The 23,586-nt window shown below is 43.5% G+C and overlaps 1 protein-coding gene across 1 annotated transcript in view; it reads right to left on the bottom strand.

Annotated features, from left to right (window-relative positions):
- Nucleotides 1–2,363: 2,363 nt before the first annotated feature.
- MAL2 (mal, T cell differentiation protein 2) overlaps nt 2,364–23,586 on the bottom strand; it is a 32,721-nt gene continuing 11,498 nt past the window's right edge. The window contains exons 2-4 of the mRNA XM_032222606.1: nt 10,856–11,026; nt 5,771–5,941; nt 2,364–2,862 (exon numbers count right to left, since the gene is read on the bottom strand). Of these exons, the coding sequence (XP_032078497.1) occupies nt 2,791–2,862; nt 5,771–5,941; nt 10,856–11,026 (414 nt within the window). The 3' untranslated portion in view covers nt 2,364–2,790. The remainder of the gene's footprint in view (nt 2,863–5,770; nt 5,942–10,855; nt 11,027–23,586) is intronic.

Genomic DNA, 23,586 nt, shown 5'->3' with positions numbered 1-23,586 from the left:
ACTGCAGATTCTTAATATTTGTACAAGCAAAACTTCTATCAGGGAACTACACATAGGGTGGGTAGTCCATCTATTTTTTTTAAAATCTGCCCCACTAGCAAATTTTTAAATAAAAACTGCTATTGAAGAAAACATGTTTCCCTTGAATATAGGCACATAAACTTCAAACACATGATCACATTATTTCTCAGGTTTACACCACCAATGGAAAATGGATTATGACATTAGTTTGTCATTTCGCTCATGGGCATGATCCTGGATTTTTTTTTTTAAAGCCACAGCAATCTTTTATGAAAACATCTTTTTCTAGCAAAGGTACCACTAGATTCTGGTTAGGCAGAGCCTAAACATATGAAATATTTTCTCCTGCTACAAATTATTCTTTCAACATAGAGGCACAATGCAATATTTGTAAAAGGTTCCACTTCTGTCGATAGTTTAGGATCCACGCATGACCTGGCTTGTATGAGTATCAGAATAAAACTTGCAGGAGTATTAATCTATTGTGCAAAGCTAGTAAGATTTAACTTATCCAAACCATGAGAACTTTATCCAAATAGGAATTCTATTTAGGATTACCAGAAGTCTGGTAATCTCTCAATTCACAAGACTGCAATTCTTAAAAGATAAACATGTGCTAGGGCCAAAATTATAGGAAAGAATGGAAAACCCAAGAGAAACATCCTAGTTTATTTGCCTGAATTAGGAATTTTAGGAATTAAAAATAAATTGTGTGCATGTTTTCTTGTTTAAGAATAAAGAGTGAATATATTCCTTACACTTAAAAAATAATACTATTATAGTCCGGCCTAAGACTCAAAGGTTGCAATCTGATACTAGTGAATGGTTCTGAGAACTCAACTCACCATCTTTTGGGTCTAGGAAGGGACAATTAAATCCCGAAATTTGGCAGCCCATGTCAATCCTGGTGAAATTAAGACAGCTGGGCGTGGTGGACCGTAAAGCAGGTTTTAGCCAAAAGTACAGCAATATAAAGTACAGCCTGGGTTCAAGTCCCAAGTGCCACGCAATGGGGTGAGCTCCTGTTACTTGCTCCAGCTCCTTCAAAAGCATGCAAATGCAAGTAGATAAATAGTGGGAAAGTAAGAGAGTGCGCCTTTGGCGTATAGCCATGCTAGCTGCATGACCATGGAAATTGTCTTCGGGCAATGCTGGCTCCCTTGTCCAAGAAATGGAGATGAGCATCATGCCCTAGAGTTGGTCACAACTAACAGGGAAACCTTTACCTTTTACTGCAATATTAATCATGCCTAACGTTGTCTTTCTTGATCGCATGTATTCGATATATTGCACATTTGCTAAGAGCTTTTATTTCTCCTATAACCATCAAAGCACCAACATTCAATTGTCTGCTAAAGGTAATATTATAATACTGTGGGATGAGGGGGAGGCGGGTTGTAAGTGAATAGACACAATGTTCTTGGGAAGATCAACTTAGCAACTGAAAACATTGGCTGAGTGGAAATCGTCAGCACAATATTTTTCATGCACAGTTGACATATTTAAAACATTGCAACAGAGAAAAGAAGCTGGGGGGGAAAAGGAAGGAGAAAAATGTAGGATGAGTGGATGATATTTTAGGCATCTATTTAAACTCTCAATCAGAGGTGGTATTCAGCAGGTTCTGACCAGTTCTGGAGAACTGGTAGCGGAAATTTTCAGTAGTTCGGAGAACTAGCAAATACCACCTCTGTCTGGCTCTGTCCCCATCTATTCACTGCCTTGGCTGGGCCTTCTTCTGTTGCCCTGCACAGAACGGGGCTGGAAAGCAGATTAGTGGGGTGGGGGGAATGGGGATTTTATAGTATCCTTGCCCTGGAGTGGGGTGAAAATGTGGATTTGGAAATGGGGAAGGATACTTCAACTGCCACACCCACCAAGCCACACCCACAGAACCGGCAGTAAAAACAATTGAATCCCACCACTGCTCTTAATGCTTTTTGGTAGAGTGTTATTTCCGTGACCCGACAAAAGCGCGAATGTCATAAGTGCGCCGACAACACCGTGGTGCTAAAACCGTGATGTCAAGTGTGCCGACAACAGCGCGCCGACAACAGCGCGCCGACAGAAGCGCGATTTAATTTAAGGTTAGGTTTAGGGTTACGTTACAGCGCGCTTTTGTCGGCACGCTTTTGTCGGCGTGCTTTAGGGCTAATTAGTCGCTCATTCGTCGCGCGGTTTTGTCACCGCGCTTTAGACACCACGGTTTAGTCAGGCGCGCTTCTGTTGTGCGCGCATTTGTGGTGGAACCGTTATTTCAGAAGCACGGTGTGGGAAGAAAACAAAAGATTCCATCTGAAAACGAGGATGAAAGTTGTTGCTGTTTTAACAGAAATTTCTACCTTATTCTCACTGAAGAAAGAATATAAATATATATACACTATTGCTATGTCTGCCTCTTGTCAAGCTAGGAATTTTGTTGCATCCCAAACTGATAATAATCCCTTCTTTTCCTAAGACTTGGGTTCTTAATACTACGTCCACTTTTGGGAGACAAGGGAAATGGTGCTGCTGAACCGAGATAGCAGCTGCGATACAATCTCAACATAAACACCGATTTCTCCCACCACCACCACCCCTGAGAGTGTATATATACATATGGCATGAGTTGAGTATGTTCATCTCAGTGCTTTAGAAAACGACAGATGTCTTCCAAAACATTCTTTTGAACGCCACTCCTCTCGGATGGACAAGTTGGACTCTGTTTGAGATTTGAGCAGGTGTCAAAATCAGCTAGGATGTAGCGGAGCTGGTGGCCTCTTTCTGATGCTATAATTTCCATCTTCTTAAAGCCAGGGTGGTGCTGCACCCGTAGCACACCGTTGTTACAAAGGAAAAAATCTGGAGAGGGAAGAGGAGGCACGGGAGAAGAAATAAAAAGGAAAACGTGTGTCAAAGTTTGGCAGTTGCACTGGTCTTTAAGGTTTGTTTCCTAGATTGTTACTTTCACACAATAAACATTGCCCGTTGCACTTCTTGAAACATTCAGCGTTTCATTAACTTAATGTCTGCATTTGGCTTATTTCATAGGGGAGGGAGCACGCACACACATGAGTGAGGAATGATCTTTTGTTGTATGGTGGGAAAAAAACCCCAATACTGGGTATTTCTATGGGGATTCTCAGTCATCCAGGTCCCAAAGGTGCTTTTCCAAGAGGCAGCTGGCCTTTCTATTTTTTCTTTGAAGACTTTCGCTTCTCATCCAACAAGCTTTTTCAGCTCCATAGACATTGAGTTGTAAGTAGTTTTGGGGGTGGTCTTACACGTAAAAAGGTAAAGGTTCCCCTCGCATATATGTGCTAGTCATTCCCGACTCTAGAGGGCGATGCTCATCTCTGTTTCAAAGCCAAAGAGCTAGTGCTGTCCAAAGACGTCTCCGTGGTCATGTGGCTGGCATGACTAAACACTGAAGGCGCATGGAACGCTGTTACCTTCCCACCAAAGGTGGTTCTTATTTTTCTACTTGCATTCTTACATGCTTTCGAACTGCTAGGTTGGGACAAGTAATGCGAGCATTATGTGGCATTAGGGATTTGAACTGCCGACCTTTCTGATCAACAGCTCAGCATCTTAGCCACTGAGCCACCGTGTCCCTACAGGTAGTCCTGACTTAAGGACAGGTCTTGTCTTCAAAGTTACGATAGATGACTCCCAAATCTACCTACAACTCATTGTCTATGGAGTAGAAGAAGCTTCTTGGATGAGAAGCGAAATGTCTTCAAAAACAAAATCAGAAAGTCCAGTTGCCTCTTGAAAATGCACCTTTGGGGGAATACTGGGTTGGGGACGCTGATGACCATGAATACTTAAAAGAGAATGCAGTGCAGTGGTTGGAGCAGAAATTCTCAACCTTTAAGGTGCTAAGGAAGAGAAGGTGAAGAACAGGCTGTAGAGGCACTTTTGCAAAATGGCAGCCTAGAGGAGAAGGCCTACTCCATGGCAGATAGAGAGCTCACCACCTAGGCTCACACTGATGAGCCTTCTTTCTCTTTGGTAGTGCTGCTGTCACCTGCTGAGCTCCCCAAAGGTGGCAATAAGCAGAGTGGAGGAAGGGAGGAAGGGAGCGGAAGTGGAGGAAGGGAGCGGAGTCCAGATTGGGACGCAGAGTTTCGGTGCTGCCTGGGAAGAAGGATTAAAACAGCCCCAACCTCCTCATAGCTGGAGAGCCTGTCTCTCAAAAGGGAACTGAAAGGAAGTGTGGGTGTATCAAAAAGGTGGGCCGAGGTGGCGCAGTGGTTAAATGCAGCACTGCAGGCTACTTCAGCTGACTGCAGTTCTGCAGTTCGGCTGTTCAAATCTCACCGGCTCAAGGTTGACTCGGTCTTCCATCCTTCCGAGGTGGGTAAAATGAGGACCCGGATTGTTGTTGGGGGCAATATGCTGACTCTGTAAACCACTTAGAGAGGGCTGAAAGCCCTATGAAGCGGTATATAAGTCTAACTGCTATTGCTATTGCTATAAGGGAGTCAGGAAGGCAGTAGAGATGCCTCCAACCCAAAGAGAAGCAGTCTCCAGCAAGGAAGAGAAAACTGCAAGTCTTGGAGCTGCAAGACAGGCTGAGAAGCACAGCTGAGAACAGGGGAAGAAAAAAGGTTGACCACAGTCTGCAAGCCCGCTGCATGTAGCAGCTCAGATGCCGAACTCCAGAAACCAGTTCCAGAAAGAGGCCTGTTAGTGCTGGCACAGAGAGAAGTCTATTTGCCAGCCTACAGAGTGGTGATGGTGAACCTTTTCCGCCTTGGGTTCTGTTCCCAAACTTCTGGTTTGTTCGTTGGGCCGTTTTTCGCCCCCTGGAGACTTCAGGGAAGCCTGCTGAAGCCTCCGGCGAGTGAACAACAGCCCAAAATCAGCTGGCCAGTGCGCTCATGCGCGCTGGAGTTGACAGGGCAATGCCTCACGTGCCATAGGTTCGCCATCACGGTTATTGATGAGACAAAAGGGTTTTCATGTGCAGATAGACTGCGATGGGCTACAGGAGCAGAAGTCCCATCAAATGAGGGGTGGGCTGCTGGGGTTCGGGAGAACCTGCAGCTAAGATTCTTTGCAGTTTGGAGAATCCCCAAATCCCACTTCTGACTGGCCCCTCCCACCTCACCATGCCCCTCCCAGGAGTAACCACGTAGCCCGTTTCAGATGCAGATCAGTGCAAGGCATGCACGGAGACTCAGGGAGGGCACAAAATAGGCCTACTGGAAGTTCAGGCCCGTTTCTGGCCTCCAGAGGGCCTCCGGAGCTTGGGGAGGTCATTTTTGCCCTCCCGGAGGCTCGAAGACAGCCACTGGAGCCCAGGGAGGGCAAAAACACCCCCCCAGCCATGATGCAGGAGGCCAACTAGGCCACGCCCACCATGGCCATGCCCACCCAGCAGCCAAGCAGAGAACCCGTTGCTAAAATGTTTGAAGCCCACCCCTGCATCAAATGACTATTGTAATTCAGGCAGTCATTAAATGATTGGTCAGTGCAGTGGCCTAGAAGTGGAACTCTGGCCTCACAATCAGGAGGCTGTGAGTTCGATCCTAGGTAGAGGCAGATATTCCTGTCTCTGGGTACAATGAGAATATATCTGCTGAACCAATCTCCATATTGGCGTCAGGAAGGGCATCTCGCCAGTAAACTCTCTGCCAACTCCATTCAGTTGCCCAGACTCCATCCCGTTAAAAGAAGATGACAATTAAATGAATGGTCATCATTTGAGGACTAACTGTAGTTAGATTTGGCTGATCCCAGAACATCCCTGAGTGATACTCACCGCAGCTGCTATGCTTAAATTATATTCATGGCTATCTAGAAGTGCTCCATGGGTGACGTTGGGGGCGAAATTGGTCGTCTTAAGGGGGTGACTGTGCAAAGAGGTGGTTGCAGTTTGCAGTAAGAAGGTCCCAAAGTAGAAGACAAAGACGGCAGCGTGGTAAAGGAAATCCTGGGGGGTGGGTGGGGGGAAACAAAAATGCAAAAGTAAAAATTGAGAAGACCGAACGTTTGCAGGAATCAAAGGATTGGCTGTGCAAGATAGATTACGTCCCACGCCATCCCATTATTCTTATCTGTATAAAAGGGTTTTGAAATATTTCTAGCAGGATTACTAGATTCTGTAATAGCTTTGTTCCCTATGCCATCCATCTGGTAAACTCGCAAGATTAGTTTTTCTCACCATGTACATATATACAGCTGAACTAGACAATGTCATTTCTCTGTGCCATATAATAGATGTGGGTATATGCATAATTTTCTGTCTGTCTGTTGGTCTGTCTGTCTTCTATCTATCTATTTATCTATTTATCTATCTATCTATCATCTATCTATCTATCTATCTATCTATCTATCTATCTATCTATCTATCTATCTTTCTATCTATCTTTCTATCTATCTATCTTTCTATCTATCTATCTAATCATCTATCTAATCATCTATCTAATCATCTATCTATCTATCTATCTATCTATCTATCTATCTATCTATCATCTATCTATCATATATCATCTATCTATCATCTATCTGTCTATCATCTATCTATCATCTATCATCTATCAATCTATCTATCATCTATCTATCTATCTATCTATCATCTATCTATCTATCTATCTATCATCTATCTATCTATCTATCTATCTATCTATCTATCTATCTATCTATCTATCATCTATATATCATATATCATCTATCTATCATCTATCTCTATCTATCATCTATCTATCTATCTATCTATCTATCTATCTATCTATCTATCTATCTATCTATCTATCATATCTATCATATCTCTCTATCTATCTCTCTATCTATCTCTTTATCTATCATCTATCATCTATCTATCATCTATGTCTGTCTGTCTGTCTGCCTATCATCCATCTATCTATCCATCTATCCATCTATCCATCCATCCAATCTATCATCCATCCATCCATCCATCCATCCATCCATCCATCCATCCATCCATCCATCCATCCATCCATCTATCCTAGTCATATTTTATGCAGTTTAGCTGGAGGTGCTGACCAGTGGTGGGTCGCTGCGGGTACGGGCCTGTATGGCCGTGAGAAGCTGAGAGCGTACTGGTACAGTGGCTTGTTTTGCCCACCCGCCCTCTATAGGCTGTTTTTATGGCAAAAGGCACACTGTGCATGCGTGCGCCCTGGGTGTTGCAGAGGCGGTGGATTGCGCATGCGCACAGTGGACATCAGGCACATGCATGGACAGACCGCAATCAGCATACCAGTAGCAATTGTAAGAGCAACCCACCACAGGTGCTGACCCTTTGAGAGCTGTACGCAGCAACATTTCATTTTAATCTATGCAGATTAGTGCACATTCAAAGGGACAATAAAGTTATTCTAAGTCTAATCAACGGGACCCAGAGTGTGCCATTCGTGTCTGCTCTTACGGGATGGACAGAAGTCCATCAAGTATCGTACTTTTCGGAGTATAAGACGCACCAGAGTATAAGACGCACCAAGGTTTTGAAGAGGTAAATAAAAAAACAGTTTTTGCACTCTGCAAACCTCCCAAAAATGGCCCCTTTCCACCACCCCCCAAGTATGAATAGCCTTTAGGGGGCTTGCAGAGTGCTCCTGTGGAGGGGGGGGGGGAAACCAAGCAAAAAATGGGCCCGTTTTTTGTTAAAGAAAGGGCATGGATAGCCTTTAGGAGGCTTATAGAGTGCTGCTGGGGGTTGGGGGTGGTGGTAAAATTGAGCAAAAAACGGGCCATTCCCAGTCCCCAGGAGTTCTCTGAAAGCTTCCTAGAGGCTCTGCATGGCCATTTTGGTGAAGGGGGCAGGGTTTTGGGCGGCCAAAAATGCTGTATTCAGTGTATAAGATGCACCCAGATTTTCAGCCTCTTTTTTGAGGGAAAAAGGTACGTCTTATACTCCAAAAAATACGGTGGCTAGAATTAAAACAAGGACTCCAGCTTCTGTTAAAGATAGAATGAAGGACTGTGGAGATTCTCAAGGTCATGATTGCCCCAAATGCGCTTTGCAAAAGGCAAAGGTTTTTTCCCCTTGGAAAACGTTCCGCTTCTCATTCCAAGTAGCTTCTTCAATTCTTTTTGAGAAGAAACTTCTTAGATGAGAAGAGAACATTTTTGAGGGTGGAAAAAAATCCCATATACCTGTATACATCCGAACTACACTGTGTTGTTTCTCTGTGTCATATAATAGATGTGGGGTGTATGTATAATTTTGCATTAATTAATTATGCCATGTTTATGTAGTGTTTATTGGAGGTGGTGACCTTTTGAGAGCTGTATGCAATGAAATTTCATTTCAATGTATGCCGATTAGTGTACATTCAAAGTGACAATAAAGTTATTCTAAGTCTAAGTCAGAATTAATTGGCAGAATGTTTGTTTGTTTGTTTTTGGCCTCAGGGCTGGGATTACAACACGATACCCAGGCGTCTGTCATTCCTCTGGTCCTGCCACTGTGCAACTATTAACCAGGAACGATCCCGTGTTGCATTGGAGGCCAAAGGTGGGCAGAAGGGGACACATATTTTTTACTGAAAGGAATGCATGATGTAATATAGTGGTCATCAAGGAGAGAAGCAACTTGGAATTAAGGAGAAACTTCCAAATAAGGAGGACAACTAACTACTCGAACTGCTTTGCCTTCAGAAGTTGTGAGTGCTTCACCACTGGAGGTTTTTAAGAAGAGACAGTCACTTGTCTTAAATGGTATAGGCAGTGGTGGGCTTCTGCCGGTTTGGACTGGTTCAGGGGAACCGGTAATTGTGACCTGCGGATGGACCCACCCGGGGAACCAGTAATTGTGACCTGCGGATGGACCCACCCGGGCACAATCCCGTCCTATATGGCTGTGTTTTTGATGCTGCATACATGTGCGGAAGGCACACAGGCTTTCACATTTCCGGTGCTGAGTGAACCGGTTGCCATCACGGGTTTAGGGTCTCCTGCTTGAGCAGGGGGCTAGACTAGAAGACCTCCAAGGTCCCTTCCAGCTCTTATTTTATTCAGAATATGAGAGAAAATTATATCAGGAACAAATGCGTGCCAAATTTAGGGATTTTCAGGTGGGTTTGAAACAAAAAAACCAAAGCCAAAGTTGAGACGCTCATGACACAGCAGACCTGACCAGGGTTATTTTAAGTTTCAACGTTCACTTTAATACCGAGCAATGGAACTTTCCTTGTTTACTGTGCAAACAAAGGCAGAATCAAAGTTAACTCGTCTCGTGAGCTTGCAGCTTTCCAGAACAAAGGTGCCCTTGCAATCCTTCCACTCAATCCCAAAAAGAATAAACAGAAGAAAGCCAAAATCCACAACAAAGACATCAAGAGCACACACAAGTAAATCACCATGAACTTCCATCTTTCTAAGTTCATAAGCGTGCATAAACATTTTTTAAAAAATAACACAGTAGTAAGCCACAATTGCAATAATTGACTTGCTCATCCTGTGGATTTATAGCATGGGTAATTCTTTTGGATACTCAGCAATTCCTCAAGTAGCTCCTTAGAATTGCCATTCTTAAAAGCAGTCTCGGCTTCCTTCAGTACTTACTGGGGTCTCCTGTATACTCACACAAACGGTAATACAAGAAAACTTTCACTTTAGATAAAATGTACATGCAGAACATGCACAAACAAGCCATTCTCTCATTAACCATCTAGAGCAGTGTTTTTCAACCTTTTTTGTGCAAAGGCACACTTTTTTCATGAAAAAAATCACGAGGCACACCACCATTAGAAAATGTTAAAAAAATTTAACATTAGGTTGTAATTCCCCCACATTAGGTGCAGTATAGTTCCCCCACAGACATACAGCCTTCAGCCATACAGTGTATTACTGAAGGCTGTATGCCTGTGTACTGCCCCACTTCGGTGCTCGGAACACCGAAGGAGACGCGCCGCTGGTAACACTTACCAAGTTGACAGCACGCGTTCTCCTCGCTGCTCCGGTCCTCCGCGATTGTTGCTATGGGCGCACGCATGGGACGTCAGTGACGTCCCTGCGTGCGCTACCTCCCGGCGGTCCCCACGTTTTTAAAGTAAACGCGGGGCCACAGGGACTTAATAGAGGCATCCCTGTGTCCCGAAAGCAACTTTCGGGACACAGAGATGTCCCGAGGCAAAAACACCCAGCGGGTGTTTTTCCCACGGCACACCTTACACTATGTCACGGCACACTAGTGTGCTGCGGCACAGTGGTTGAAAAACACTGATCTAGATCAGTGATGGCTAACCTTTTTGCCATCTCGTGCTGAAAGCAAGCACATGCCTCACCTCCCGCGCTCCCGTTTTGGGCAGCAGGCCTCCATGAAGTCTCCTGGGGCCAAAAACGGGAATGCCACCCTGCCCCGCACTACCTCCTGTCCTCCATGCATGCATGCGCGACCCTCCCGCCCCCTGCAAATGCATGTGCTTCTCCCACATTCACCCCACCCCGCACGCATGCGCGGCAGAGACCCATTTCCTGCTTTCTAGCTAATCTAAATCGAGAGGCACAGCTGATTGTCGGAAATGCCATGGATTCTCCCCCCCCCCACTCTTCTACTTACCTTTGCAGGCGTGCTCAGTAGCAGGCTCCGCCCACCCGCCCGGATGTCGTTTTTGACACTCTGCGCATGCGTGTGCAGAGGTGGAACATGCAAGCGAAACAAGCACATGTACACACTCACATTTGGGAACCGGCAGCGAAAGTAAGTTGATTTCACCCCTGGTTGTAAGTTGAGGACTACCAAGATGCCGGAGCAAAATAAATCACTCTGTAGTTTTTGTGATAAGCATAAATTCATTCCTGGAAATGTCTCTTGACTTGTTCCCAGTTTTTTTTTTTTTTTTAACTCGCAGCCTTTTTTTTTTTTTTTTTGCATGCTTACCAAACGGTTCCAGTCGATGGCAATTCTCTCTCGGTAGCTGAAGAGAAAGACCGAAAGGAAGACGACGGAGGTGAAACAGGCCGTCACAGATACAAACATCACCCAGCCTTGTAGCAGAGGCAAAGGAACTTTTGTAGCGGCTACTAGTATCCACACAAGTGCTCCAAAAAGCTGTAAGATACAAACAGATAAAAGAAAAGTGTAAGGAAGGACACACGCACATAGGCCTATGACTCTATTCCTTTTCGCGACAGAATTATGCAGTGTATAGGGAAAAAATACTAAGCAAAAAAAAAAAAAAGTCAAAAGAGGGGGAAACAGGAATTGACTACATATAGCAGTGATGGCCAACTTTTTCCGGGCTGAATGCCCAAAGTGCCCACACAAATGCGCATGTGTGTGGCCAACCCCCCAACATGCAATGCGTGCAGGGGCACCTGTCTCACCCCCGTGCAGGGCCCCACAGTCCCCTGACCCCCGTACATGCACACATGCCCCCCTTCACATGCCACGCCCCCAACGCATGTGCAGCAGAGACCCGAAGACCAGCTGGTCAGCAAGAGGCATGTGTGCATGTACGGCGGAGTGGAACTAGGGCGACGGCCCACATGCCCACAGAGAGGGCACTGCGCGCCACCTCTGGCACACGTGTCATATGTTCACCATTGTGGACATATAGTATAGTTTAATACACCGACACAATTGATTATACCTCTGCCTGTCTGCAGCATTTTCTTGATTTCATCGTGTGCATATATCTCTTCATACATTTCTTTTTCATTCTTTAAATTTCTCATCTCTGTTTTTCAGGGACTTATCAATTTTGCCCAGCCATGACTTTTTCCCCTGTCATCTTCCTCTCAACCCATTCATATTGAAGCACTTAAAAAAAAATTAAGGCTAAAATACATAGACTCTAATAAGTTCTGTGCGCACCCTCTTAAATACAGCACTGTTCAGATTATGTTAAGTATGGAGTTACTTAATGAACCAATTCAGCTCCACAAAAAGCTGAATTCTGTTCTACTGCAATTACCATTAGGAGACTTGGCTGTAAACTTTGCCTTATAGCTTCTATTTATTGTTGATTTGCTTTTCTTGTACAAGCCCCTTTTATTTATTTTTTTACTGCATTGTATTTTTCTTCGGTCTATGATTATAAATTAGAGGACTTCCCTAATTTTCCAACTGAGCCAGGACTCTGTATTATCAAGGTTAATGATGATGATGATGATGATGATGATGATGATAATAATAATAATAATCTAAAATTGAATGGTGGAAATACAATCAAGGCCATAAATACCTGGGCAATACCAGTTATAAGATACACAGCTGGTATAGTTAACTGGACACAAGCTGATTTGGACATTTTGGACCGAAAAACCAGAAAACTAATGACAATGCACTACAGTTTACATCCACGTGGTGATATTGATAGATTATACCTGCCCCAAAAATCAGATGGCAGAGGAAGAGCCAAGGTGGCGCAGTGGTTAAATGCAGCACTGCAGGCTACTGCTAGATCAGCAGTTCAGTGGTTCAAATCTCACCGGCTCAGGGTTGACTCAGCCTTCCATCCTTCCGAGGTGGGTAAAATGAGGACCCAGATTGTTGGGGGCAATATGCTGACTCTCTGTAAACCGCTTAGAGAGGCCTGAAAGGCCTATGAAGCGGTATATAAGTCCACTGCTATTGCTATTATTACAAGTGAAGCAAACAGTTGAAGAAGAAAAACATGCACTGGCTGATTATTTAAAAGAAAGTCAAGAACATCTATTAATCGAAGTAAAGAACAAAAATCTACTGAAGGCCCAACAGACGAAACAAGAATACAGAAAAGATGTGATAAAATCAAGAATGGAGAGTTGGCAGAACAAAGCACTGCATGGCCAATTTCTGGAAAAAATAAAAGATAAAGTGGACAGTGAACAAACTTGGTTATGGTTAACAACAGGTACATTAAAGAAAGAAACAGAGTCACTAATCCTGGCTGCGCAAGAACAAGCTATCCGCACAAATGCCATTAAGGCCAAAATCGAAAAATCCACTGATGATGCCAAATGCAGACTTTGCAAAGAAGCTGATGAAACTGTTGATCACATACTCAGCTGCTGTAAAAAAATCGCACAGACTGATTATAAATTGCGGCACAATTCAGTAGCGCAAATGATCCATTGGAATTTGTGCAAAAATTTTAATATTAAAACAGCAACAAACTGGTGGGAACATCAGCCTGAGAAAGTCACCGAAAATCAGATGGTCAAGATCTTGTGGGATTTCCGTATACAAACGGACAAAATACTGGCGCATAATACATCAGATATCACACTGGTTGAGAAAAACAAGGTTACAATCATAGATATTGCAATACCAGGTGATAGCAGGGTCGCCGAGAAGGAACATGAAAAAATCGCAAAATACCAGGACTTAAAAATTGAAATTCAACGACTATGGCACAAACCAGCAGTGGTAATTCCAGTGGTAAATGGCACACTGGGTGCTAATCCAAAAGCACTGGAATTACATTTAAAACAGTTAAAAATTGACAAAATCACCATCAGTCAAATGCAAAAAGCTGCACTGCTTGGATCTGCACGCATATTACGAAAATACATTACGACGTCCTAGGCCCCTGAGTGGGGTCCGACTAATAACCAATGCCAAATCCGGCGAAACAACTGGCCGCTGTGATACAATTGTATAATAATAATATTGCAAGTGAAGCAAACAGTTGAAGAAGAAAAACATGCACTGGCTGATTATTTAAAAGAAAGTCAAGAACATCTATTAATTGAAGTAAAGAACAAAAAACTACTGAAGGCCCATCAGATGAAACAAGAATATAGAAAACATGTGATAAAATCAAGAATGGAGAGTTGGCAGAACAAAGCACTGCATGGCCAATTTCTGGAAAAAATAAAAGATAAAGTGGACAGTGAACAAACTTGGTTATGGTTAACAACAGGTACATTCAATTCAGTCAAATGCAAAACGCCGCACTGCTTGGATCTGCATGCATATTACAAAAATACGTTACGACGTCCTAGGCCCCTGGGTGGGGCCCGACTAGTAACCAATGCCAAATCCGGCGAAACAACTGGCCGCTGTGATACAATTGTGTAATAATAATAATAATAATAATAATAATAATAATAATAATAATAACAACTCCGCCGTTGCCGGTCCCAAGCCCGGATGAGAAAGGAGGAAGGTTGGGATCAGGTTGGCATCTGGTCCCGTAAAAAAAAAACCCCGCCAACCCATACAATATGGTGAAAAAAACAAATAAGAATTCCATACCGCATCGGTCGTCGCGCGGGTTAACAAGGGCCGCGGCGGATGTTGGGGTCCCTGGACATCCGTCGACAAGTGGGCTACAAGTGGACCAGCCAACAAAACGACAAAAATATAGTGCAGATGAAAACCGTGCCATAATGGCCTGTTACTACAACTCAGAGCCAGAAAAAAGAGGCTATTTAAAGCGAATGTATGAATTATGGAAACAACAATATCCAGATTCAAATGTTAGTGAACAACGACTAGCAGATCAAAGGCGATTTATTATACGGAATAAAGTGTTTAGTGAAGTTGAACATGAGGAAATTCAGGCAAATTGCAAAACCCAAAAAACAATATCACAAGCGGAAATAACTGATATTCAAGACACAACTAAAGACATTATAGTAGAACTCCCAGAAGAAGCTCTTGGGGAGGAAATAACACCACCACCAATAGAAGCAGTTATCACTGAACCAAATGATGAACTAACTCAAAAACAAAAAGAATTGAAGGATAAGATCATGGAGCATTTTCTGCTTAATGAGGAAAGGCAACGTTTACCATCACTAAAAACTGTGCCTAAGAAAATTTTGGCCCCTATCATGAAAATGGTTAATGCAGTGTTTTCAACAATTGAACCGGGATCCATCTTGGAAACAAACCAGTTAATGTACAGCGCAGCTGTAATAGTCACTAATGAACTAGGCATTAAAATTAAAGTACCTAGTCATACAACAGAAAAAGCATCAAAGCCAAAGTGGAAAATCCGTTTAGAACAAAAAATCAAAAAATTAAGGGCAGATGCTAGTAACTTAAAGAACATGCATGAGCAACGGCTTAAAAACAACAAAATCATAGATCGGCTAATCAGGAGATATAGATTGGATACAAGAAACATCAATGAAGCTGTAGAGATTGTAAAACAGCAGATAACAGCAACAGCTGGAAAAATTGAAAGATATGAGGCACGAATCATCCAATATAAACAAAATCAGCAATTTCGATCAGACCAACGGCGTTTTTATCAAAGTCTTAATGTAAATGGTGACACCAAAAGTGAAAAACCAGAAAAACAGGCCACAGTTGAATTCTGGAAAGAATTGTGGGAAAATGCAAAGGACTACAACAAGGAAGCAAAGTGGATACATGACTTTGAGAAAAGCATTGGCAACAAACAAATGCAAGTATTAGAAATAACAACTGAGATGGTCAAAAATCGAGTTAAAAAGGTAAAGAATTGGACATCACCTGGAAAGGACCAATTACATGGTTTCTGGCTCAAATATCTGACCAGTTTACATGCAATATTGGCCAGGCAACTGAATGAAATTTTACAAAAGGGCCAAATTGATGAATGGTTGACAACTGGAAAAACATACTTGATTCAGAAAGATGCAACTAAAGGAACAACACCTGAAAACTACAGACCAATAACATGCTTGCCAACAACCTTCAAATTACTCACAGGGATTATTGCAGATAACATGATGGATTATTTGGAAACAAACAACATCTTGCCAGTAGAGCAAAAAGGCAACAAAAGAAGGAGCAGGGGCACAAAAGATCAGCTTCTAATTGATAAAATGATATTAGAAAATTGTAAGAACAGAAAAACGAACTTGAATATGGTCTGGATTGATTACAAAAAGGCATTTGACTCACTGCCACATAGTTGGATCATAAAATGCTTAGAAACAACTGGCATTAGCAAAAATATTACATCCTTTACTGAAAAGGCGATGAAACAATGGAGAACTGAGTTGGCAGTAGGGAATGAGATCTATGGAATGGTTAATATCAAGCGAGGAATTTTCCAGGGTGATTCACTTTCACCTCTTCTCTTCATCATCGCAATGATCCCACTATCAGTAATCTTAAAAAAAATGAAATTAGGCTACCAAACAGCCAAAGAAGCTGAAAAAATTTCACATTTACTATATATGGATGATTTGAAACTCTATGGAAAGTCAGAAATAGAAATCCAATCATTGACAAATACAGTCCGAGTATTCAGCACCGATATTTCAATGCAGTTTGGCATGGAAAAATGCGCCACTGTATCCATAAAAAGGGGCAAAATCACTGCATGTGAGGGAATTGAAATGCCCAATGGCCAATTAATTAAATGCAAAGAAAATGAAGCCTACAAATACTTAGGCATTCTGCAGTTGGATAACATCAAGCATGGAGAAGTAAAAACTATTGTCAGGCGAGAGTACACCAACAGAGTTAGGAAAATTTTAAAATCTAAATTGAATGGTGGAAATACAATCAAGGCCATAAATACCTGGGCAATACCAGTTATAAGATACACAGCTGGTATAGTTAACTGGACACAAGCTGATTTGGACCTTTTGGACCGAAAAAACCAGGAAACTAATGACAATGCACTACAGTTTACATCCACGTGGTGATACTGATAGACTATATCTGCCCCGAAAATCAGGTGGCAGAGGATTATTACAAGTGAAGCAAACAGTTGAAGAAGAAAAACATGGACTGGCTGATTATTTAAAAGAAAGTCAAGAACATCTATTAATCGAAGTAAAGAACAAAAATCTACTGAAGGCCCAACAGACGAAACAAGAATACAGAAAAGATGTGATAAAATCAAGAATGGAGAGTTGGCAGAACAAAGCACTGCATGGCCAATTTCTGGAAAAAATAAAAGATAAAGTGGACAGTGAACAAACTTGGTTATGGTTAACAACAGGTACATTAAAGAAAGAAACAGAGTCACTAATCCTGGCTGCGCAAGAACAAGCTATCCGCACAAATGCCATTAAGGCCAAAATCGAAAAATCCTCTGATGATGCCAAATGCAGACTTTGCAAAGAAGCTGATGAAACTGTTGATCACATACTCAGCTGCTGTAAAAAAATCACGCAGACTGATTATAAATTGCGGCACAATTCAGTAGCACAAATGATCCATTGGAATTTGTGCAAAAATTATAATATTAAAACAGCAACAAACTGGTGGGAACATCAGCCTGAAAAAGTCACCGAAAATCAGATGGTCAAGATCTTGTGGGATTTCCGTATACAAACCGACAAAATACTGGCGCATAATACACCAGACATCACACTGGTTGAGAAAAATAAGGTCACAATCATAGACATTGCAATACCAGGTGATAGCAGGGTCGCCGAGAAGGAACATGAAAAAATCGCAAGATACCAGGACTTAAAAATCGAAATTCAACGACTATGGCACAAACCAGCAGTGATAATTCCAGTGGTAATTGGCACACTGGGTGCTATTCCAAAAGCACTGGAATTACATTTAAAACAGTTAAAAATTGACAAAATCACCATCAGTCAAATGCAAAAAGCCGCACTGCTTGGATCTGCACGCATATTACGAAAATACGTTACGACGTCCTAGGCCCCTGGGTGGGGCCCGGCCAGTAACCAATGCCAAATCCGGCGAAACAACTGGCCGCTGTGATACAATTGTATAATAATAATAATAATGATGATGATGTATTAAATTGATATGCTACCCAATTCCCAACAAGACATGGCTGTCTCATATAATAAAAATATGGTGTCTCTCCTGCAGGAGTGCTCCTGATTTCTGAATGCTTAAATAGGATTTACAGTATTTACCAGCCTTATAAAAACAAAGCAAAAAAATTCTGGAAATTTAGAATGTTATCACTTGCCAGAATGCCTTCAGAAATGTGCCCTGTTTTCAGAGTGTTCAGCTTCATCTGGTAATGTTATAGGGCAGGGGTGTAAAACTCAAGGCCCGTGGGCCAGATCCAGCCTGGGGTGGGTGCTTAAATTTGGCTCACAGAGCCAGCCTGGAAATAGCGAAGGACTGACCCATGGTGCCTTTGGCAGCCAAAACAGGGCACAGTAGGGCTGCGCGCCAGGGGTGGGTTCCGGCTTCTGTTACTGCCGGTTTGCTCAGGGACGCGCTTCATGCGCATGTGCTTCATGCGCACATGCACAGTAGTAAAAATGCTTATGCGCAGAAGCAAAAAAAGAGATGATGGTGCCTTTAGTCTGGCGATAGAACTGGTTTGGGGCATGACCGGCTGAGTTGCTACCTACTCAGCCGAACCGGTCCAAACCGGTAGGATTCTGCTGCGCGTGATCCTCTGTCTCTCGTTTTTAGCCTGGGCAGCCTCCTGCAGCACCATTTTATAGCAAGAGCAATAGCAGTTAGACTTATATACCGCTTCATAGGGCTTTCAGCCCTCTCTAAGCGGTTTACAGAGTCAGCATATTGCCCCCAACAACAATCCGGGTCCTCATTTTACCCACCTCGGAAGGATGGAAGGCTGAGTCAACCCTGAGCCGGTGAGATTTGAACAGCCGAACTGCAGAACTGCAGTCAGCTGAAGTAGCCTGCAGTGCTGCATTTAACCACTGCGCCACCTCGGCTCTCATTTTGCTCTGCAGGGTTCTGCAGGAAGCATCCGTCCTGTCTCCCCTGCCCCGACCGGCCTGCTGAGAACTACAATGCTGATTCGGCCCTTGAAGACATCCAGTCTGACACCCCTGGTATAGCGTCTCCTGCTTGAGCGAGGGGTTGGACTAGATGACCTCCAAGTTCCCTTCCAACTCTATTATTATATGCTGTTCAATGTTGAAAAAATCTGTAGCCAACAGAGCCAATCATTATATTGACTAGGAATTATGGGCGTTGAAGTTCAACCCATCAGGAGGACACTAGAGCAGGGGTGTCCAAACTTGGGAACTTTAAGACTTGTGGACTTCAACTCCCAGAATTCCCCACCCATGCTGCTGGGGAATTCTGGGAGTTGAAGTCTACAAGTCTTAAAGTTCCCAAGTTTGGACACCCCTGCACTAGAGTGTTCTGACAGAAATAAATCAGCTCTAAATCATTGGGTTGTGGCTGGTCAGTCCTTTTAATATAACACAAATGCTCCTAGTGAGCAGAATACAGATCGTCCTCATTTAGTGACCTCAATTGGGATCAGAACTGTCATGAAGTGAAGCAGTTGCTACATCAACCCACAACTGTGCTTATCATTTTATTTTAGTTTTTCTTTGCTCTACAGACATGTGAAGGTCACAAATACAAGGATTGGTTGGTTGCAATCACTGTTGTAATAATGAACAATTATTATTTTCTGAGGCAGTCACTAAACAAGGACTACTTATATGTCTTTTGGAAAATATATGCAACTCACACACACCCCAAAACACACACACACACCCGCAACAAACCAAACACTACTCAGAAAGTATTTATATGCAGATAAATCTCCAGGACTTGTGTATCTTTAAATTGCCAAGTAATTCTGTGGTAAATCTTTTCCTGTCACTTGCTTAGGAAATCAACGGAATTTCTTTCTTCCCCTTAAACAAGGGGTTAAAACACTTGAATTTAAAAAAAAAAAAAAACGGCATTGCTACTAAGCAAAAGAGATGATTTTTATACTGGTTCTTCTCTACCCTGTTATAGAGAAATTAAATCTGATATACTTTTATCATTTTATCCCCATGGGAGAATGTCCACCTTTGCTTTAAGCTGCAATGTGATATGCACTTATCTGGGAATAAGATTCCACTGGACATAATGGGACTATTTTAGTCCTATTTTAGACTTTCACAGGAATGTACTATAATTTCTTAGACTATTCAGGTTTTTGAAAAACAGTTGATACTCTTGTGGCCCACCAGCAGCAGAGCTGGTAGCAGATTCGGACAGTGAGGAGGTTGGGGAGGAACATGGGCCAATCCGACAGTCTGGGGAAGACTCGGGACTGGTACTCTGCGTCGGAGGCACAGAGGGGGCCAGAGCCGTATGCCAGTTATCAGCTGCCTTCAGAGTCAGACATTAGTGAGGCAGAGGAACAGCTGGAGCCTGTTCCTAGTGTGCGCATGCGCAGAGTTGCCAGATGAAGAGAACAGCTAAAGAACAGGGAAAAAGGCCCATTTTTTGGACTTCCAGTACTTCTGGGATGCCCATTTTTCACCCTCCCTGGGCTCCCGAGGCTTTTCTCGAGTGAAAGAAAAGGCCATTTTTGCCCTCCCAGAGGCTTGAGAAAAGCCTCTGGACCCCGGGAATGGTGAAAACGTCCTCTCCCCCATCGTGGTGCAGGAGGCTGAATAGGTCACGCGGGGGCACATTGTATTGTGGGTGTGGGCATGCGTGCGTGATGGTGTGCGCACACATGATTTCTGCACACGAGGAGAAAAGGGTTAGCCATCACTGCGCTAGCTTAAAGGTTTATTTTAGCGAAATAAGCGTGTTCGGCGGCTAAGGAGTTTAAATTAGACACCTATTCCAAATCACCTTCTAGTCAACGGAGTGTCTTCCTGCGTGGCAGGACAAAACCGCGCTCGACTAAGCCGCGCCCGATTAAACTGCGTCGCTGACGTCATCAACAGGGCGACAACAGCGAGCACGGAGAAAGAAGGGCGCTTTAAATAGCGCTTTGAAAGCAAGCCGATTCAACTTAAGGTAAGGGTTAGGTTTAGGTTTAGGTTTAGGTTAAGGGTTAGAGTTAGGTTTAGGTTTAGGTTAAGGGTTAGGTTAAGGGTTAGGTTAAGGGTTAGGGTTAGGTTAAGGGTTAGGTTTAGGGTTAGGTTTAGGTTTAGGGTTAGGTTAAGGATTAGGTTTAGGTTAAGGGTTAGGATTAGATTTAGGGTTAGGTTAAGGGTTAGGTTTAAGGTTAGGTTAAGGGTTAGGTTTAGGATTAGGTTTAGGGGGGTTAGGTTTAGGTTTAGGGGTTAATTTTAGGTTTAGGGTTTACAGCGTGCTTCTGTCTCCGCGCTGTTGTCGCCCTGTTGATGACATCAGCTACGCGGTTTCATCGAGCGCGGTTTAGTCGAACGTGGTTTTGTGGTGGAACCGTCTTCCTGATGTTGTTTGCCTGCTTATGGGGACGGTCTTTTTGATAGGAAAGCAAAAAAGATTTTATGGGATTAGAAATCGCGTTCCAGCACCGATATCATACGAATGGATCCAGCTTCAATCCCTGACATCTGCACATAATAGATCTAACAGTGACCTCTTGACCAGAGGTCTGAAGGCAATGATTGAAAGTAATCAAGCTCATCTCTCTTAGTGCATATAATAGAGAAATACGGAAATAATTTGGAGGGCTACATCAAAATAGAAGAGTGTTGCTGTTATTGTTTTTTTTCCCCAGCTATGCCTCTGGGTCCATGTAATGATTCATATTCCTGTTGCCAAGACAACATAAGTATGATGCCAGTTCCAACGCCAATTACTACTGCAAGCCAATAGTTAGTTAGTTTCAGTCGATTCAGCCACGGGGACGTGTCCTTCGCATCGCCCAGCTAAGGCAGTACAGTTTTGTTAGAGCACGTTGCCTGGCACTATGGCGATGCTGCCAAATCACATGCATAACATCCCAACACTATGGAGCCATTCACTAAAAACTAGCGCAGGCTTTTGAAACAAACAAGCAAGCAAAAAAAAAGAAAAAAAGAAAAAAAAGGGCTCTGCTGCCAATCACAACAGCTCTCAACTCCCTTTCTGGATAAAAAAAAAGCTTGCAAGGAGGCCGTAAGTATATTTGGCTAAACCTATTTACAATCTCCCATAGACATGGGAAACCCGATTATGCAAGACTGTGTTCCCACGGGCGGCTTTCAACTTGTTGAATGGAATGGGACAGCCACAGAGATATGTGGAATTGTCTGAACAATCTGAATACCTGCATTATTTTCTCTGTTTAATGCTTGAAGAGGACTTTGGGGGTCCCTGATTTATTGCAATAGTTAATTTTAAATATGTTTGAGGGAAAGACGCAGGAGCCATGGAATCAGAGAGTAAGATGTTTATTTCGAGATGACTGCGATTCAAAAACGTCCCTGCAACTGTCAGGGTATTTATACTCGAGCCCAAAGCAACTGTCAAATGACCAGCCAATCAGAGAGCTGGTAACAGGGAACATTTGCATATATAACACTCCTTCCCCCCAGTTATTTGCATACTCAACACTCCTCTAACATTTGCATATATAACAGTTAGACTTATATACCGCTTCATAGGGCTTTCACCCCTCTCTAAGCAGTTTACAGAGTCAGCATATTGCCCCCAACAACAATCCAGGTCCTCATTTCACCCACCTCGGAAGGATGGAAGGCTGAGTCAACCTTGAGCCGGTGAGATTTGAACAGCCGAACTGCAGTCAGCTGAAATAGCCTGCAGTGCTGCATTTAACCACTGCACCACCTCGGCTTTTTATTGGGCTTATGGAGGAACTGTAGTTGGAAGGATCAACACAGAGGGGACTGTAACAGATTTAACTGAATAAATGAGTTGGAAGGGACCCTGGAGGTCTTCTAGTCCAACCCCCTGCTCAAGCAGGAGACCCTATACCCGTGATGGTGAACCTTTGGCACCTGTGCCACAGGTGGCATGCAGAGCCATTTGTTAGGGCACGCAAGGCGTTGCCCTGTCAGCTCCAGCGCACACGCGCGTGCTGGTCAACTGACTTCAACCTTCATTTTCGGCCGTTTTTTGCTCTCCGGAGGCTTCCCTGAAGCCTCCAGAGGGCAAAAAACAACCCAACGTGCAAGCTGGAAGTACAGGAACGGACTTCCAGTTTGTGTATTGGGCTGTTTCTCGCCCTCCAGAGGGAGAAAAACGGTCCTACAGGCATCCTGGAAGTTCAGGAACAGACTTCCGGGTTGCCCATAGGGCTGTTTTTCGCCCTCGGGAGGCTTCAAGGAAGCCTCCTGAAGGCCTCCGGGGGAGGTCGTTTTCACCCTCCCCAGGCTCCTAGAAAGCCTCTGGAGCCTGGGGAGGATGAAAAATGGGTCCATCACACTCAAAAAGCGGGGGTCGTGCGCACATGCACAGTGTGTTTGTGTCATGCATGCATAAGGGAGGGTCGCACATATAGAATTAGGGGTGCGGGCACACCCGCGTATGACTCCTCTGTGTTCCCCTTGCTTTTGGCACGTGATGGCAAAAAGGTTAGCCCCCACTGCCCGATACCATTTCTGACAAGTGGTTGTCTAGTCTCTTCTTAAAAATCTCCAGTGATGGAGCACCCACAACTTCTGGAGGCAAGCTGTTCCACTGGTTAATTTTTCTCACTGTCAGGAAATTTCTCCTTTGTTCTAGATTGGATCTCTTCTTGATTTTTTTCCATCCATTGTTTCCTGCCTTCAGGGGCTTTGGAAAAAAAGACTGACCCCCCTCCGCCTCTTCTTTATAGGACCCCCCTCAAATATTGGAACACTGCTAGCATGTCAACGTGGTCCTTCTTTTCACTACGCTAGCCATATCCAATGAAGTAGAATGAATAAATATAGTAAAGGTACATATGCGGTAGTCGTTCCCAACTCTAGGGGGCGGTACTCATCTCTGTTTCAAAGCCTAAGAGCCAGCGCTGTCAAAGGTGGTTCTTATTTTTCTACTGGCATTTTTACATGCTTTCGAACTGCTGGGTTGGCAGAATCTGGGACAAGTAACGGGAGCTCACTTGG

This window comes from Thamnophis elegans, chromosome 8, assembly GCF_009769535.1.
Source record: "Thamnophis elegans isolate rThaEle1 chromosome 8, rThaEle1.pri, whole genome shotgun sequence".
NCBI lineage: Eukaryota > Metazoa > Chordata > Lepidosauria > Squamata > Colubridae > Thamnophis > Thamnophis elegans.
Note: the sequence above shows the minus strand (reverse complement) of the source record. Positions and strands in the feature narration are given on the sequence as shown.